This window comes from Clupea harengus, chromosome 9, assembly GCF_900700415.2.
Source record: "Clupea harengus chromosome 9, Ch_v2.0.2, whole genome shotgun sequence".
NCBI classification, from domain to species: Eukaryota; Metazoa; Chordata; class Actinopteri; order Clupeiformes; family Clupeidae; genus Clupea; species Clupea harengus.
Window position 1 is genome coordinate 11824419 of NC_045160.1, and position 19499 is coordinate 11843917.

The 19499-nt window shown below is 44.5% G+C and overlaps 1 protein-coding gene across 2 annotated transcripts in view; it reads right to left on the reverse strand.

Moving 5' to 3' along the window:
* Window positions 1-19499, reverse strand: part of tyw1 (tRNA-yW synthesizing protein 1 homolog (S. cerevisiae)) — a 66515-nt gene that overhangs the window by 30284 nt on the left and 16732 nt on the right. For both annotated transcript variants that reach the window (XM_031573424.2, XM_042708709.1), the window contains 6 exons: window positions 17850-17973; window positions 12271-12323; window positions 12026-12144; window positions 8997-9106; window positions 3923-4100; window positions 907-1042 (listed from right to left, as the gene is read on the reverse strand). In XM_031573424.2, the coding sequence (XP_031429284.1) occupies window positions 907-1042; window positions 3923-4100; window positions 8997-9106; window positions 12026-12144; window positions 12271-12323; window positions 17850-17973 (720 nt within the window). The remainder of the gene's footprint in view (window positions 1-906; window positions 1043-3922; window positions 4101-8996; window positions 9107-12025; window positions 12145-12270; window positions 12324-17849; window positions 17974-19499) is intronic.

Consider the following 19499-nt stretch of genomic DNA (forward strand, 5'->3'; position numbering starts at 1 on the left):
TGCTCCCTCCCCGTACAATGATAATATTTCCCCCTAATTCATTTACAAGCTGGGTTTTAATAGCCTGTAATTTTTTATCACTCTAATTTGTTGCGAGACTTTATGGCTGCAGAGGGCTGAGCAGTGCAACTGGTGGCTTGTAATGTTTTGTAAAGTCAGAGTGGAGGTGGACCGTGCTGTGGTACTGAATGCAGTCACGGTGGAGGTGGACCGTGCTGTGGTACTGAATGCATGACTGGAGGAGGACCGTGCTGTGGTACTGAATGCATGACTGGAGGTGGACCGTGCTGTGGTACTGAATGCAGTCAGACTAGAGGAGGACCGTGCTGTGGTACTGAATGCAGTCAGGGTGGAGGTGGACCGTGCTGTGGTACTGAATGCATGACTGGAGGAGGACCGTGCTGTGGTACTGAATGCAGTCAGGGTGGAGGTGGACCGTGCTGTGGTACTGAATGCAGTCAGACTAGAGGAGGACCGTGCTGTGGTACTGAATGCAGTCAGGGTGGAGGAGGACCGTGCTGTGGTACTGAATGCATGACTGGTCAGCCGGAGCATCTGCCAACTAACTCTGGGTCTCAGTACGGTTTCTGACTCTGGGTCTCAGTACGGTTTCTGCCTGGGGAAGCTATGAGAACACCTGACACACTTAAGATTTTATTTCAGGCGGTTCCCTACTGTGCCTTTCAATTGGGATTTTCAGAATTATATTTTTGTGCAAGAATTGGTAAAAAGATATAAAAAATACTGATGGTATCAAATCCATGAAATGGTTACTCTTCCAACGTGGAGGGGCTTCAGTTATTTTTGTAAGGGGGAAACAAACAACCCCTTAAACAGTCAAAGAGTACAGTACTAGAGTGAGCGATCAACGAGGCACATGCTTCACAACAAGCAGAGCGTACAAACCTTTTCGCCCAGGGATCGGAGGCTGTCCAAGAAGCGTTGCCAGAAGTCCTTAAAGAGCGGCCGGTCGATCCGTTTCAGGCTGTCCTTCGTGCTTGCGTCCACGCTGACATACAACTGAGTGACAGGAACTAGACTCCTGCAAAGCAGGTGGGGGAGAAAAAGGGGGAAGGGATGTAAAAAAAAGAACATATTAAACATCAAGAACATATCTTCACATATTAAAGTCAGCTGGGAGAGGAAATGGCTAACTGAAGGCCCTCGCTGGCTACTAATTATGTTCCATCTCTTGAAAGACAGAAAGGAAAAACAAATCTAATCAGGCTCCTATAAGGCCCTTTGTCCCAGGAGTATCTGAACTAAACTGAAGAGATGATGTATGCATGCATGTATAGACTCAACTAAATAGCGGGGAGCCTGACAAAGCAAATGCTTTAAGACGAGCTGAGCAGCCCCAGGCAATCAGGTGAAAGGGACAGAGGTTATTGAATAAGGCATGGAGCTCAAAGGAGAGACAAAAAAAATACAATACATACAATATGGGCTCTCGCAGGGCATGTAGCACAGATAATATGTACACCACTAAAGAGAGCTAGAAATTACTTTCAGCAACCCCATAGCCCAGTGTCAAAAAAAACCAAGGCCACCTTGATTCACTCATCGAACCTCCAATCATCTGTCACTCCAGTGAGTGAAGCCCTGCCACTTCCAATCAAGTGTGTGTGTGTGTGTGTGTGTGTGTGTGTGTGTGTGTGTTTGTGTGTGTGTTTGTGTGTGTGTGTGTATGTGTTTGTGTGTTTGTGTGTGTGTGTGTGTCAGCCTCCATAAATGTGAGCACCTTGAATGCAAGACTTTTTTTCCCTGACACACAACAGGAGGAGAGGCTGATTGCTGGTAGCTTCCTCTGCACTAGCTGACAGCAGCTTAGTGCCAATAATAAGCTTGCCTCTCAAGCAAGATAGGGGCTGCTTCTCAAAGTCTCACAGGCACGCATACTCACTACATGTGCTGATCTGCCTCAAGGAAAAGCCACTATTACAGAGATTTCATGTTTGCTTTAATGAGGTAAGACTTAAATATCTGATAAGCTTCTGGAAATGATTTCAATCAGCTTGTCGTAGTTCAAACACAAAGCACACAAAAACAAAACAAAAAAGATCTAGTTTTAATATTACGAGAATAGATTGAGAGATTCGATGTTATCTTCTAAAAAAGAAGATCTTATTGGAAAAAGGCATTAGAGCAGGTATAAACTGACATGCATCTAATTAAGGCAGAAGTCCTAGCATGACATCCATACATCGCCACTGCAGAAGTAATGAGTCCTTGCAGGATCCTCAGACTCATTTGGTCTTTGTGAATAATTCAATCCTGGTTGCTGCTGTCGTTAGAAATAACTTATGAGTGCTATGAACAGAGCTAGGCCTCTGAGCCTGTGGGCAGCTTTAACCTTAGATAGATACAGAGCTGGAGCGTAGGGGGAGTGTATTATCGAGATGAATAATGCAGCGTGACCCTGCCTCCATCACGCTCAATGAAATGGCATCTCGCTTTATTCATGTAGCAACACAAGGGATGGCAGCAGACTGACAGCGGCAGGCGTCTCTATCTCCTCTACCGAGATCGAAGTGTGTGTGTGTGTGTGTGTTTGTAAGTGTGTCTTTGTGGCGGGGTGTTTTGTTCCCCGCCACGAAAAGGGATTGAATTGAATGTGTCGCCGCGTGCAGTAACTCCGTTCCAGGCTGGTCCGAGGAACATCGTGCACCCTTCAGATAAACCCGTCCCCAGTGCAGTGCATCATGGCTGTGTGCTCCTCATCAATGCCAGCCCCTTCACTCTCCATTGTGCCCAGTGATGGCCCACTTCTTTCTGCTGGAAAGAGAGTAGCTGATTTATGTTGCGTTGCGGCTCGTGCCGGGCAGGCTGAAGATGTATTTTTCATAAGACTGAAGGGAGGACGGGGGGGGGGGGTGAAAGAGAGGACTCGGAACGAGCGGACCACCGCCGCCGACATCGTGCAGCCAGCCAGAATGCTGCGCTCGCTCCATTTCGACGTGGCAGATGCAACCAGGGCAACAGGCGAAGCAGCGATTTGCAATTCTGCTCGTCCCGATTAGTGCTTATCAGCACTGTTACAGGCTCCACGGCGCTTCAGAAGAGAGCCTCGCCGCTCGAACGCCCGAATGCTGTGTTCAGGGACTTTGAGAGAGAGCGCGGCTCCAAACGCACGTTTCAAACAAACTACAGTGTGCGGGTTAGGGCGGGGGGGTTGGGATGGATCCAAGCTGCCACAAAGGGGATGTTTACGCGAACAGATGTCAGGGTGAATGGCGTGTGACAGGAGCCGAGGGCGAGACAAGGTGGGTCTGACGCGAGCTGCGTGTGTTCTCTTCCACTGTCTACCTCTCCGCCCAGTTCTTCACCTGCCTGTCAGACCGGGCACTGCCGACTCAGGCTTCAAACGGGAAACAGCGGCTCAGCACCGCCCCCATCAAAACATGCCACTAACAGCGGCCTGTCGCATGGGCTTTTCTCTTCCAATTAGACGTACACTTGGTACAAATGAGTATTGGTCCAGGAGACAAAACACTGGCTTGTTTTCCAGCATATCACACACTGGCACTGGAATTCTGAGAGGACTCTAAGGAGAAGTGAAGTGGCTGTGGCTACTGTGGGTCTCTGGCTAGGACACAAGCAACTTGTTGCAATGGATTTACTAGCTGAATTAAACAGCCATCACTCATGAGCTAAAATTGGTCTTGTGTATGTCACTGTACTCCTCAAGGTGTTCAGATATCCAGAGAAAGCCATTTTGCCCTCTGGAAGGAATAAGTAAATACACATAAAATACATAATTCATTTTGTTTACCCGTCTCTTCGAGTATCTTACATGCACTTCAAATTCACACACACAAAGCTCCATGACAAACAGGAGATATTTTGGGAAGCTCGATGCCGTAATTCAAAACAAAAGTGCTGCAGTGGAGCGATTTGAGACGGAGACGTTGAGAGAGCGTACCTGATCTCATCGGGGAACTGGGCGTTGGTCACCAGGAAGCTGGAGATGCGCTGCTGGTGGAGCAGGCGCAGGAAGGCGTTGATCTCGGGGTACATGATGGGCTCCCCCACCAGGGAGAGGGCGCAGTGCTTGACGGCCAGCCCCTCCTCGAAGCGATCCGGGCGCACCCCCGGGACCCCTGCAAGGCAAGGCAGCACAATCTGAGTCTCCTGTCTGCCTGAGAGCATTCACACACACTCACACACACACCAACCTACACGGCAGAGCGAGACTGAGGTTGTGTTTAAAGTGTGTGTGTGTGTATATATATATATATATATATATATATATATATACACACACACACACACACACACACACATATATATATATATATATACATATATACACAGTATATATACGTACACACACCTCACATATATGATATGACAATGATATACATGATACATACTGTATATACACACACATATATGATGACAATGATATGATACATATATATATATATACACACACACACACACACACACACACACACACACACATATACTATATGAAATGGCAATATCAGCAAACAAAGTTTAGAATATGTCAAATATAGATTTTATATACCTAACACTCCAATACATGTCCTAATATTGTAACAGTACACAAACAATCCCTCTAGCTCAGTCTGTTCAATAGATAATACGAACTCTCACACGGCTAAAGGTATTGAGTGTGAAGCTACACACACACCCACACACACACGAATTCTCAGCACACCGGGTTGGTTCACTGCTCCCTGGCTAACTACCTGACACAGTTGTCACAAATGTCAACAAAGAGCCTGAGTGGGTCACAAGCACACAGCTTCTGTACCAGAGTCCGAGACAGGACCAGAGCTAAAAGCCTCCCTCCCTCCATCCCTCCTTCTCTCCTTTCATCATAACAGACTTTTAGGCCATTTTGAAAAGCCTTGAAAAACATACCATATTCCATAGAGTGTATTGGCAACCTTACATAACCATCTTAAAGCCTTTGTCACCTAGTGAAGTCTAATCTTGATTCATATAATGCTGGGGGGGTGCCTGTTCACAGTGATGTGTTCAAATCTGCTCACAGTGATGTATCAAAACTTCCCTATAACTTAAAACTGGTTTAAAGTAGGTGTCCAGAGTTACTTGCCATGGCCAGGTTGTTCGTGTGCAAGACATTCCGTCTGTACTAGAAAAGAGGAGGCTCTCCTGAAGATATAACAAATCAATGAACCATGAAATAACATTTAATTCAACAATAAAGTATTTTATTGCAGCCTGGTATTCTTCAAATATCACTTTTGCAGTTCAAAAGCCTTCACTTGAAATCCCAACACGATTAAGCCATTTCTCTGGAGACCCTCTCCTCTCTAAAGTGCTTCGATTTGATTGCATGGACACTCTCCCCGCCGCTCAGTGTGAACGACTGCTATGCTGCCAGTGCAGACAATAATCTAGTGGCACAGAAGGCAGAGGAAAGTGAAACGGCATAATGCTGACTTAAGCAGTCCATAATCACGGTCCAAATTGAACCATGATGAAGTTGCCTTTTCAAGGAGAAGAGGAGGAGGAGGAATGAGAGATGAAGACAAAAGGTTGCAGAAGAGACAGAGAGAGAGAGAAAGAGAAAAATAGAGAGAGAGAGAAAGAGAAAGAAAAAAAGACCAGATCAAAATCCCATCCCTGATGTGAGGCACATCTTAAATTGACACAGCGGTCGAGTTGCTAAGATCTCCCAGTGACATTTCAAGCACAGATCATCAGAGGGAGAGCACTTGTGAAGGCTCTCTAATCTAATCCTCTCTCATCAGTCAGCTCATATGCATACTCCAAATCAAACAATCGACCCACCTCCCAAAGCTGGGCCTGGGACAAAGGAGGGAGGGGTCAAATTAAAGTGTGTGTGTGTGTGTGGGGGGGGGGGGGCAACAGTAAGAAAACTAACTCACTCCAGAGGGCTGGTGAGTCACTCCCTCTGCAGTGCCAATGAACTCCAACCCCACCATCCCCAAGCCCCCCTCCACACCATCCCAACACCACCCTCTAAACCCAATAGCCCGGCTCCACCACAAGCAGTGTCAGCCAAAATCAATCCAGATGTCGATCAAAGTCGGCAGTGTGCTCTTTTATGAACTCTGGCGCTAAATGACTGTTTCTGAGCTTCAGTCACTCGAAGCATGAGCTCATGAGCGTACAGGAGAAATGTGTGATTTTTCGATGAGGTTGTGGCTGGGAGGGTGCGTGCAGTTGTTGCTGATGAGACGGGGTATTTTCAGATTGATGACGGTCACTCATGAAATCTCACTAGCCACAGGCAGACATCATGGGAAAACAATGAAAAAAAAAATGGGTTTAAGTTCCTTAGAGTCCCCCTTTTCCCTTTGATGAGACTTTTGGAATGTTTATTATGTACTTCATCAAAAAACCATTCCGACTGACGACTGATTATCCTACTGTGATATTCAAAGGTCCACTGTAATGATATAACCACGTTTGACAGAACAAGTGGCATAAGTGTATGAGATCTATTTTTCTTGCATAATAAAGACTCTTCCATTATGTATGCGGAGTGCCATCCTGGCAAAATTATTGCTGCTGCAGCCAGTGTTGTTTAATTAATCACAACACAATCAGAGGAAGAAAGCCGACACTACAAAGACCTGTCAGGCAGGCTGTGTCTGTGAAGCTCTGTTTACAATGAGCAAAATCGTTAATTGAGTTCCCCTGCATTCAGCAACAGAATATTATTTACATCCTAAAATTCAGAATGTTCTGAATAGAATAATCTTTCTGCTGACAAAGAAATGGTTCAGATCATAAAGTGAAATGGGGTTTGCGTTGGCTATACATCATGCAAATGCTAAGGAATACGGTTCGCAGACCTGAGTTAGATGTTATTTTCCTCACACTGGTTCAATGTTAAAAAAGAACACTTACTAAAAATCATAACTAGTGCTGTCAGTTTAACGCGTTATTAACGGCGTTAACACAAACCCATTTTAACGCCGTAAAAATTTTTATCGCGAGATCAACGCGAATTATTTATTTTTTTTTTTTAGATTAACGTTCTTTTTGGCCTCGCAAACTGTGTAGTAGGCTAACGTTACGGTTTTAGTGAATGGTGAGCGCGATACGGCGAAATGGATGATAAAAAGCTTCTGAATGGAAAGTTTACTTTTAAAAGTTGTGTTGTGCAAAAGAAGCAAGCTTCACTGTTGTCTGAAAATGTCAACAGGCAGCTGGCTGAAAGCAAAGAAGTAGTAGGCTTACCTTTTATTGGTAACCTAACTGTTACTGTTCAATGTTTCTGAAATAAGAGGCCTGACTGCTATGTTCCCAGCAAACTTGAAAAAAAGAAAATATTAAGCCATGGTTTAACTGCACTATAGGCTGAGTCCTTGTTTACCTGAAATGTGCACTTTATAATTTGATTTTGTACCGCCCTGTTTGGCAATATTGGTTTTCAATAAAATAAAACATTTGCATAAAGCAAGCCAATCAACTTTTCTATGTTGATAAGGGCATTAAAGTATAAATAAAATGATGGAAAAAAATAAACTAAGGGACATTTAGAACAGATAAAAATTTGCGATTAATCACGATTAATTTTGAGTTAACTATGACATAAATGCGATTAATCGCGATTAAATATTTTAATCGTTTGACAGCACTACTCATAACACTAAGACACGGATCAAGCTGTGGGTGTAGAAATATGTTTAAATGCTGCACCTTATTCCTTAGGTAGTACGTACTTCACACTTACACATTACGGATAATGTTGTTACAGGATATACTTGGGATTACTGACAGGGTTAAATTAAGGGTTAGAGTTAATGACACATTTTATAATAATATGTTCTTTCATGAGAAGTAATTGGTACTATTTATTGCCTGGATAGGTGGACCGTAATAAGGGTCTCTTCTTCACCTGACAAAGTATTCTGAATCATCCTCTGTAAGCATTTCCCATAAACTAGAAACTCAAGACAAAGTTGTCTGCCCTGTCAAAGTGAAAACACAGTCTCAAGGTCATGACAGATAAGCTCTGTCTGTATGAGACCTCCTCAGAGATGCCACGGGCAAACAGTTTAAGTCAGTGAAGACCCTGTATTGTCTAATGTGAGTGACTGACACTGGGGATATTTATGCCACCCGCTGGGGGCGGGAGCGGTCACCAACTAATCAAAGCTCTGAGCTTATCTCCTTCACTCCTGGGGCAGCCACTGCTCCCAATAACAATCTCATTTGACTGCCGGCTAACTGACACGACACAAATGAATAAATGGGGCCTGATTCATGGAGGCACTTAGTGCTCGTAATGTCAACGCACTGTGCACACCACAAAGACGGCCAAATATCCCCAAAGTGCCAGTCTGAGTATTTCAGTTTAGGGGAAAGAGAGTCGTTCTTGCTATTTTATTTGGGAGTTGACAGTCAAATAAAAACATTGAGGTTGGTGAGTGAGTTTGGAGAGTTTTGGGGATAAACTTTCTGATGGCTGCGGAGACAAACTGAATAAATATATCGAGTGCCATAGGTGGGAAAATGCATGAGTCAGCAATGGCTGTCATCCAAGCTGTATGAAAAATGCATAGCTAGGTGTTACACGTTTGGTCAAGGTACATGACCTGTAATTTCTAGGCAATTGTAAAGTGTCAGTTTATATCAAAACTGACTTCACATACATCGCATGAATTACAGCTCAGTATGTTGCTGTGGTGTGGAAATTATGCAAATATCAGACAATCGGCTGTGTCTGGACTTTATGGGACACCAAAGGACAAGAGGTCAAATATGTTTCAGTGCTTTTTAAGGAAACATACCTCAAAATGATTGTATTTCATAACCAAAACAGACTGCAATTTCTGTTGATTTCCTTGGTAAAGCCTCACTAGTGAAGGACACGTCACATCATAAAAATTGACAGTCTGATGTGAGACAAGGTAACCGATGCAAATGTAAGCATTCCATAAACATAAAAATGGAAAGAGTGTGTGTGTGTGTGTGTGTGTGTGTGTGCGTGTGCGTGCGTGCATGTAGGCTGCAGACCGGTTTACCTCGGAACTGCTTGATCATGCTCTGGTGATTCTCCACTGCCTCCAGCAGGATCTTGTCGGCTGGGTCCATCTTCCAGCGCCACTCGGTGCCCACGGGGTTGGTGTGGTGTCTGTGGGCAGGGGGACGAGACAGGACGGGACAGCTGCTGTCAGACGTGGCCTCATCACCAGAGCAGCCCCTCACCGCACCGCACCCCACACATACCCCCACCCCCACCCCACCCCCTCTGACCCAGCTAATGAGTTCATCAGGACCCCTCCCCATGGCTCACCACTCACAGAAGCCGCCCATGTCACCTAGTGCATTTGTATTCCTTTCTAAAAGCAGATTCTCCTTCAGCCTCAGACAGTCAGTGCCTTGGGGTGGGGGGTTAAACGAGTAAAGTAATGAACTCCACATCTTTTCAATTATTTGGGGCCGAGTGGAAGAATGCCACCGGAGGCTTCGCTGCAGAGGAGATCAGAACCACAGCATCCTTCAGCTCCATCAGCACCCTGTGATACACACAGCCTGCAAATGGGCGCCACTCTCAAAGCCTCAGCTTGAAGGCCTCTTGCTCTCCTAATTCCCCTCCCCTCCCTGCTGCTACATGCAAAGGAGGGGACAGAGAAGAGGACGGATCGCAGCTGGAAATTCAATATTATTCTCACAAAGGAAATGGGAAGCGTGACTTATAAAATGCTAGTCTGAAGAGAGGCCACGGTCATGGTAGCGTGGGTGTCTTGAATAAGAAGACCCAGAGCCTCAGCGTCTTAGAAATGAACTGTGGCTTTACAGTGTGCACTGTATCCAGAGGGAAAGGTTAGCTATGCGCAGCTCTGGCTAAGCAGTCGTAAAAGTGTGGTTTACCTTCAGGAACTCGCAAAAACATTGATACTGCTCACTCAGTAGATTCCCTGGCCTGACACATAGTTTGTTGTTTGAAGTAAAGGGCACTTTCTGCCAAATACACGCTGACTAGCAGCAGAAAATGTACTTTCATGTCAGCCACTTCACAACAAATATTACTAAACCCCAAGAGATAAATGGAAACTCTGAAAACTTCTAAATGAAAAAAAAATAGCCAAACAAACAAACAAACAAAAAAATGTGCCGTCAACCTTCTCTCCGCAGGTCTCATTCAGGAGAATAGAAATTCTACTTTGTCTGAGCGGAAGCAATCTGAGTCAGTCCTGCAGCATCCCTTAGCCTTCGCTGATGAAAACAACCCACAGTATTAATTTGCAGACAACTGCTGTGCAATCGAGGAGATGCTCAGTATTCAGGAAGTGCACTCAGGAAGGAAGGCGGGACGAGCCATCAGTCTCAGCAATATGATCATCAGTCTTTTCTTAATGTGAACTAGACAAGTGTCTGCCTGTGGTGTTTTTACATTTGGCTTATAATCAATGCTCAAAAAGTTCACTGAATGTACAGAAGTACTGACATAGCTGTGTAATGATTGAGATTTATGTTTTTTTAAATTGATCTAAATAGATGTACTGCCTCATCTCTTACATATTTAATAGTAAATGCTCTCCAATTAATACGACAACTTGGCTGCCTGGCTACCTTGGCTACCTCAAGCAGGGGCCAAATCGAGGGACACAATGTCATAGAATATCACCACTGGCACTCCTCTGTGGAGCTCTGGAACATTTAGACAGAGAACCATTCCTGTTCCGAACTGTGGCACTAATCAGCTGTTGCAGGCTCCTGTGCGGAAGCTGTACCATTCGCCACCATGCGCGCCATTCCAGCCACTTGCCCCACTGATTCTTCGGTTTTGTTTGAAACACTCTGATGCTAATGCTTATGCTAATGCCGTTTTCTCACATTCTATAGCAGGATAAAAATAAAAAGCTTTGAACCTCAAAGCCACTTCATTCCCATTCAAAATTAATGGGATACATATGGGAGCAAGAACAAAGGCCTTCCAGCACAGTCCCTCTCTCTCTCCCTCTCCTGCTCCCTGTACACTTGTCAAGCATGTTCCAGTTCCATGTTTGTTTGTCTCCTCACATTTGTCCCACATGGGCTAATCTGAAAGTAAACTCTTCGTCATGCTCCTCCTCTGATGAGCACACACACAGACACACAGACACACACACACACACACACACACTCCCAGAGGCTCTCGGGGCTGCCTGAGGTAGCAGACGGCTGGCTCCCGTAGAGCCCATATATGCTGGTGGCAGCCATCCTGGATGGAAGCCTCCACTCCGACACGGCTGATCTCGACTGGCAGCTCCCAGCTGTACTCTCAAGACCGTGAGGCCGAGACGAGATGAGACTTTTATCACTTCTGCCGAGAAAGGAGGCCCGGTGGCAGCCAACAGACGACGGGGCGGACGGACTCACCAACGAGCCGACAACCCTCTTCCTCTCGTTGCCATGAATCAGCGTTGTCGCATCTACCTTTGCACTTGCAATTAGCTCGGCCATTCATCAAGGCTGTTTACGGAGGAAAGCTGGAGCACTGACGGTAAGCACGGGCATCACTCCTCACCACAGAGACCTGATCATTCTCATGGTTATTAATGACCCACGGTGCCTATTAGAAGTTCTCAGGGGCCATAATGTTGCTGTTATATCCTCATAGAGAGCTGGCCAAAACCAGGTGCGGTAGAAAGACTTTGACTTTAACAAGGTAGATAAGAAAACTCAATGCTTACATTTTTATGCTGTATTCACTGAAATACGATTCTGGGTGACATTTCACGTAATACAGCTCCAGTTTAACTGTATTTACACCTCCAGAATCTAACACAGAAATCATCAATGTGTGACAGAAGATTGATTCTCTGTACATCCATAACCCTTACACTAATCCTGACCACCTACACGTAACAGTCAATGTCATATAACCCATCACTTCTCCTTGCTTGCTCCAGGGGGGTTCAGGCAATCTTATTGTTAATTTATATAAATAAAATTGAATTGAATTACTGTATATTGAACACTCAACTCAATAGTGTAGCAACACTAAAATAACGGCTATATAATATGACACTGAATTGTGACCAAATTGTGAATCATTTCCACTTACCTCCAGCAGAAGACACATTTATTGGCACAGGCTAGGCTGGGGGTGGCCTCCATGCACCGGTGAGACTCAATGCCATAAAAGGTATGCTTGTAGCAGCCTCCTCTCCCACGTAGCATCGACTGCCAGAAGAGAGAAAAAAAATATTAAGTTCAAAAGACAAAATGTACCTCAGGTAAACACCTACAATCCAATTGAGTGAAACCAGGGTGCACAACTACAGTATAGATCAAAAAGCCTGGACTCACCTTCGTCCAGCGACACAGCTTCACTCCCGAGTGGCTCCCTATGAGTTTGTACCCTGGATAGAAGGGGAGATGAGAATAGCATGAATGGCCATTCAGGCAAAGTTTTGCCAGGAAGTTCACTGAATGATGACAGCACGCCCAACCATTTTCAACACTGAAATGGTGACATTTTCCAACAAAAGTATAATTTGCCAAGAGGTCAGTCCAATACCATTACATCCTGCGAACTACTATCTTTCATATTTTACGACCCCCACTGAACCAATCAGACTGCATTCATTCAATCAAGTTGGCAGATTAGGTTAATACACACACACAGGGTGTAAATGGCGTAAATGGTGTTCACATCAAAAAGGCCCAGATTTTGGGGATGCTCCGTCCAAAGTGCGGGATTGCCTTCATGGCGCGCAAATCACAGACTTAATTCAAGGGGAGATCACACTTAGGCTAAAAAGTGTGTAGCTGTGTGTTTTACGTAAGCACATGGATAAATAAGGCCCAAACACAGGTGAATTCAATAAAGCCACTTTGACACCAAGTCAGCTTTCATTTAAGAGCATTTCCTCTGCTGGAGTGCTTCACTCCATTGCCCCTGTAATCACTCTGAGGGGTTTGCCAAATAGCTTCGTCTTTTATGGCTTTAGCCATCGTCCAGCAGCACCTCCCGTGCCTGCTCATCAAACAGAGTAACTGGATCCGCCTCAGTTTGTTCACACCATGTGAGCAGCCAGGCCGTGTGTCCCTGCATCTACTGTTGCCCAGCGCTGGGACAGATTCCCTGTGAAGATCACCAGTAGCTGGAGAACCTTGGCTGCTCTTAGGAATCTGAGCCTGTTCCAGATGAGAATTACGATTTGAGCGCCGTCGTACCGGTTGTCAAACTCTTGCCTTTCCCTTGGCCTAGGGGAGTGGTTCAAGAGTTTGTTGAGTCAAAGCGCAGTGTTCCTGTCTTGTCTTATTCGTTTTAAGCACTTAGCCTATTTCCTACAAACTGCTGTTCACAGAAACACTGAGAGTCTCCAAAGGAGATTTTGGGTTCAATTTACAATTTACCTCACACAAAAAACGAGCAGAGGTCTACTACAGCAAGGCTGATCACTTTCAATGAGGGGTTCAAACTGAGCAAACATCACCACCGAGCAAAATAACTGGTAAAATTTTAAATAAAACAACTGGTTCAATTTGCAGTCAAATTACTCAGCCCTGCTGTGCTGGGACAGTAGTGGGATCAGAAGTGGAGGTATGATTGAAAATAACTTCTCCCATAGACAAACAGCTTGCAGCACATAAACACCACCACAAATCTGCTTTCTCTCTCCTTCACACACACACACACACACACACACACCCACACACAACACACAACACACACACGAACCCTGGGAGAGGAAGCACTGAGCAGAGATCTTTTTTTCCCCCTTCATCTCGGTGCCAGCCTTTTCGGGGGGGAACATGAAAGAACCCATCTTAGGCGGCACAGGGGATAGGGGTTCTGCATGTGAGGCGCGTGCGTCAGGATGCCGGAAACTGTGAAAGCCCCACTCCCACCTCCACCCCCAACTGTGTTCATTAGATAAACTCCACATGAAACGGCCCACACCATCTTTTAGGTTTGCATAGAAATGCACAGGGCAAGATCAGGAGGGAAAGGTGGGTACCCCTGTTTCCCCTTCTCTTTCTGTCTCTCTTGCTCACCGCATCTCTTTCTGTCCTCTCCCCCCATAGAGCTAAATCTGGCTCTAGTCAGCGAGGCTTAGACCCAGAGACTGAAGGCATAAAGTATATGAACAAAGGACTATTCTGAATTGCAAATGCTGTTTACGTGGGCATTGCATAATTTGCTTGTTCAAAGCACCACGCTACAACGTGTAGAATTCATTTTGTCTGGCTTTGAAAGATCCGGTCAACCTGTTATTTTAGGTGGAGGACAATGAGGTGGGACAATGCGATGAAACCGAGAATTACAATAGAGTTTACACACGCAAGGTGCATGCATATTATGGTATTCCTCTACGTCTCCACAACTCCAACTGTTTCAAGAGGAGCACAAGCACATTAAGTGACAACTTTCCATTTGTGACTATTTGGCAAATCGAACAGAAATTTGAGGCCAAATGGAACCGATTCATCATCGCCAGGCTGCAGTGAACTGCCATGGCAGAGGAAAGCAAGTCTGCTTTCAATGTATGGCAGATCTCTTTCCAACAGCACTTGGATTGTTCAGTCTGGGCATGTCAAGTTCAAAAGATGTGATATAATGGCTAAAGAAAAGCCTTTGACAGAATTAATGCCTATATTAATTTATTTAACATGACACTTTTGTCCAAAGAGCACAGGTGAGGTACACGTTCAATAAGAATGGGACACGTGGCCTTGGCATAGCTAGTGGTGTGCCAACAGAATGATCTTCTGTAAAAGAGATGATATATCCACAGTGGGAATAGCTGCTTAAGAGGGGGTACAAAGAAAGAGCAAGTTTTCTGAAAAATAAGGAGCTTAAGCAGTCCTCTGTTCTTTCTGCGTTTCCAACTACAAATGTTAGGCTTTAGACTACCATCAGTACCTCCAGTTTTTCAGGATTCCCCGATTTGCTAATTCAACACAAAATGAGCAATTTACCACATTTTTACGCTGCATGTTTTCTTAATTACCACATAAGTTGCACATAACATTACAGTAATCAAATTACAAACAAGCCTTGATGTTAGATTTCAACTTATTTCCGGATTGTAGTACAAACTTATGCACAGTCTGTCAACCCCTGGCACTGTTTAATGTCCCACTCATTTGGTGTTAGATGTGTGATGGATTGACGACCGCAGTGAAGTTAGCTTGGTATTAGACATTCGCTTGATGTGTTGCCGTTCGTCTTGCACAGAGATAGCATTACACAATACAAGGCTGTTTCTAAATTCATGCATATTTGACTTGGTAGAATATCAGAGACGTAAGGTCAGTAATGGTCAACAAATTTTTAATGATCATGTCTTTCTGACATTTTATTTCAACTGATTTCAATAACTTTCTACTATGGATGAAATTACCATATAAGTATGGTTGTGAAAGTTCTCAGAAAATTGTGAAATTAAATAACGAATCTAAAACGAGTGTCTTCATAGCATGAACACTCAAACACAAAAATATTAAAATACTACCACAACAATATTAACAAAAAACAAAAACACTCACATAGATAATCTATCTGATGTCTGATTTGTATCTCATTGATTTCCCACAAAAAATTTAGAAAATCATCACCACAAAATCAGTCATTTTGATTGCAGTATATCACAAAAATAAAATTGGCAAAATCCTGGAGGGACAGTAATATCATGTTACTGGACACACACACAGCCAATAAGCCCATAAAAATCAGGGTATTGCCACCATGTTTGCAGCCGGTGCAAGAACTGACTTACCATATTAATGGAGTTCTATAAAATTGCCCAAGCATTTAGGCCTACTGACAGTTACAACTACATTTACAGAATACATCCACACAGCACTCAACTCTGGAACAGACACAGCCCAGATTAGACTAGATCCACAATGTTCATCAGTTATGTAACATCCTCCAACAACCCATCTGAAGACAACCTCACATCTATTTGCAAGGCTGACTTTAATAACCCAATTCTTCCCTCTGAATGCTGAGCAAACAAGTATTTTATCTTTCTCACTGGTCTCATTCTCCCCATTTCTGTTTTCCCCATAAGTACAACACAAGTCTAGTTTAATAACTAACCTAAATTAATTATTAACAGCAACTGGCAAAGAATTCTTCATCTCATTAATGAAAATTCGACACTTGTTACGCTTTATTTGTTTAAGGGGCGGCTTGTTGGCGCTGTAAAATTCTAATTTGTCTCGGTGCACTGTAATCACTTGTTTAAGACGTTCTCTAGACTTGACAGGTAGAGGAATCCTGAGGTACAACATTGCTACATTCTACCCAGGCCTCTCTTTCTCTATTTATCTGCCAACTCCTGGCTTGTATTAGGCCAGATGAAAGGGGGTAATTTAGCGAGATAATAAGTTAATTAACCCGGGTCACTTGAAGAGGAAGCAGTAGTATGTTGTGTACAAAGACAGAATGCCGTGAGCACACAGCGAGTGGGAAAGTGCGCCTGTGTGAGAGACACTGGAGTCGACAGCGCAGACACTTTTCAAAGTAAGGCTGACCACCCTCGAGCCGTGCGCCTTTTTCTGCCTGGTCAGCACAACCCGTTGTTCAGAAAACTGAATGAACCAACTAAAGAATGCACAAGTGAATGATGAACTCAGACATTTGGTGCACATCAAACCAGGACCCTGAGCTCAGGCTCTGTTTTCCCCCGTCTGAGCTCGTAGGAGTGTGAATGGAGAGTTGCTAGGGAGGAGGAAAGAAGAAGAGAGTGGCAGAAGGGAAAGAAGAGGGGGGGATATGAAAGGGGAAGAGAAGATAGGAGGGAGGAGAAAAATAGAAAGAGGGGAGGCTGAGGAGGTAAGTGGGGTATTACGCATCGGAGGAGAGAGGAGAGGAGAGGAGGGGAGAGGAGAGGAGGGGAGTGGAGAGGAGAGGAGCGTCTTCAGACTGCTGATCATCAGCTTCCTGTCGGGTGAGAGAGAGAGAGAGGCCAAGAGAGAGAAAGAGTGTGTGTGTGTGTGTGTGTGTGTGTGTGTGTGTGTGTGTGACTGGAGGGAGCGGTGTGCTCTGATAAAGGGGAGCAGTGAGGAGCTCAGGGGAGCAGGAGCCACAGGAGAGGAAGCTAATTGGGCTGTGCTGCATCATTAGGGCCTGTTTGGCAGTCCCACCAAACATCAGCTCTCCGCTCAGCCTGAAGGGACGGCACTCAGCAACACATGCTGCATGGCAACTTCTGCGATACAGGCTTATGCCAGTGAAGAAAGCAGTGAGCGAATACATACTGGACTGTTGTGTCTCTCCTCGATAAAGCGTTTTTAAAATGACCAAATGAGGTCATTTGACAAGTTGGCAGCACTCGAAAATTTAAAACGTCATGGTTAATAAAATGTGGTATGAAAGAAATAGATGGCCATCGTGCAGAAAATGACAAATTTCACCATAATGTAAAATGGAACATTTAAGTTCATTTGTAAAAGCTTCTATACATCATGTTTGATCTGAAGCATGAACAAATTCCATTAGCCACAAGATATATTCACATCTCTGGTTTTGAAGCTTGGTTGTGGCCTCTAAAGATTTATTTGGTATACAACACAATCCAAGGCACCAATGTTTAGAGGAGACAGAACGCAGTATCTAGTAGCACTAAGCACTATCCAAAAAGGCAGAAGTCGAAAAAGGTTCCCGACATAAATGAGACAGGTTAGCTGAGGCCAGCCACTATTTAATCAATGGTGGCAAATGGATGTATGTGGATTTGTGCCAAGAAAGCCATAAAAAAGCATCAATAAAAACATTACAGGCCATGTCCGACGTCAAATAATCATTAGTCTGAACAGACCTTTGAGAGAGACAGAGAGAGAGAGAGAGGAAAATAAGACAGATAGACAGACAGACAGAGGAAAAATGATGACCGCACTGCACAGTGTACAGTATGCAGAGAGTCACCCACCTTGCTTGGTGAGAGCGTCTCGGAGCGCTGGTGTGATCATCTCCCTCCTCTCCTCCTCCGGGATCTTCCCATTACTCAGCTTAGACAGTCTGACCTTCAGCCGGTCCTCTCCTTCCGCCTTCTTCTGCAGAGGGAACAGACCAGAAATCACCACAGTCAACAAGAGCTCCTCACTGCGCCCCACAAAAACCTTGAGAGCTAAAAGACGATGCGGCTCCGGGCTCGTTTCACCTATTCATGCACGTTGCGCCCTCATAAGTTGAGCGACCCATTCACAATTTAGACGTATTCATTTCAGATGCACAGCTTGATCTGACAAAGTGGGATTGCCATTCAGCTCAGCTAATGCCACTTAATTTAGAGAAGATTAACTGACAACAAGCCACTTGATAATCAGACTAAAGTAGAGCTGTCACTTCACTGATGGGCTTACGTACAGGGCGGAGTGTTACTCATGTCATGTTGTCGTGGCAGCACGCAGCATCACTAGCTCCGTCACTATGGATATGCATCAGGGGAGAAACACTCTTTTTCATCCACATTACAGCAATTAACATTCCTGTAATTACATTCTCAGTAAAACGGTCAACAGCCACAATAGGCGTATTCCATTTTGATCTGGCCAATTAAAAACTTCACTCACATTTGTCATTACGATTCGAATGATAACTCAGCCTGACTGAGCTGACCACCATCATTCAGTAATTAACTAACAAGCAGCGCCATAAACACTTCCACATCTACTATGGGCTTTCTGCAAATGGAGCAGAAATCAGGCCTTAAAGCCTCTTCAGAGTGCAATGTGATTCCTCGCCACCAACACAGACGGAGGAAATGAGAAGATGAAATACAATCTAAAATCGTAATGAGCAACTGAGCCAGGTTTGTTTTTTTTTTGCCCCATTTCAGGTCTGTGCTCCACCTAATGATCCACTAAATTTAATTTGTCCCCAGAACAAATGTACTCACCCTCAAGATTTCCACCTCATTAGTTACAACAACATCAGCACAACTAAGAGTGGGCCCTCCTGAAATAGAAATAGGTTTGTTTCTGTGTAGAGGAGGCCCTCAAAGCTCTGTGGTGGCACTAAGGTCATCAGGGCTTATCATGAGGAAAGAAACCTGTTCCCCACATTAACAACTAGTACAACCATAAATGTGCCCCCCAACAAACAGCATCTCCTCTAGCCTGGACCTCAAAAACTGAGACAGACAATAGATTTAACTAGCAACATGATATTACCATACAAACATGAGCACATGATCTTCCTGACAAAGCCAATGCAATCCCATAAGCCTTTTCATGCAACAACAAAAGACAAAATACTATTCAGAGTCAAAGCTAATTCCATTGGCACGGTGGACATTAATCTAAAACAAGGGAGAAAAAAGAAGGACTCTGAACAAATAACATTGGTCCTTGTTTTGAGAAATGGTGGAAAATTGTAAAGCTGTCCAATCAAGAGTCTAATCAGATGGCCTATCGACAGTATGGGCTTTTAAAAATAAAGTGCTAAAGTACAAATCCTGATGGCGGAAGATGGTGGAAGATGGCCTCGATACTACAGCAGACTTCACAGATGGTGGAGCAGCCTTAAGCAGGTCACACAGCTCCAGCTCTGCCTCAGCCGCAGACAAGAAGAGAAGGAG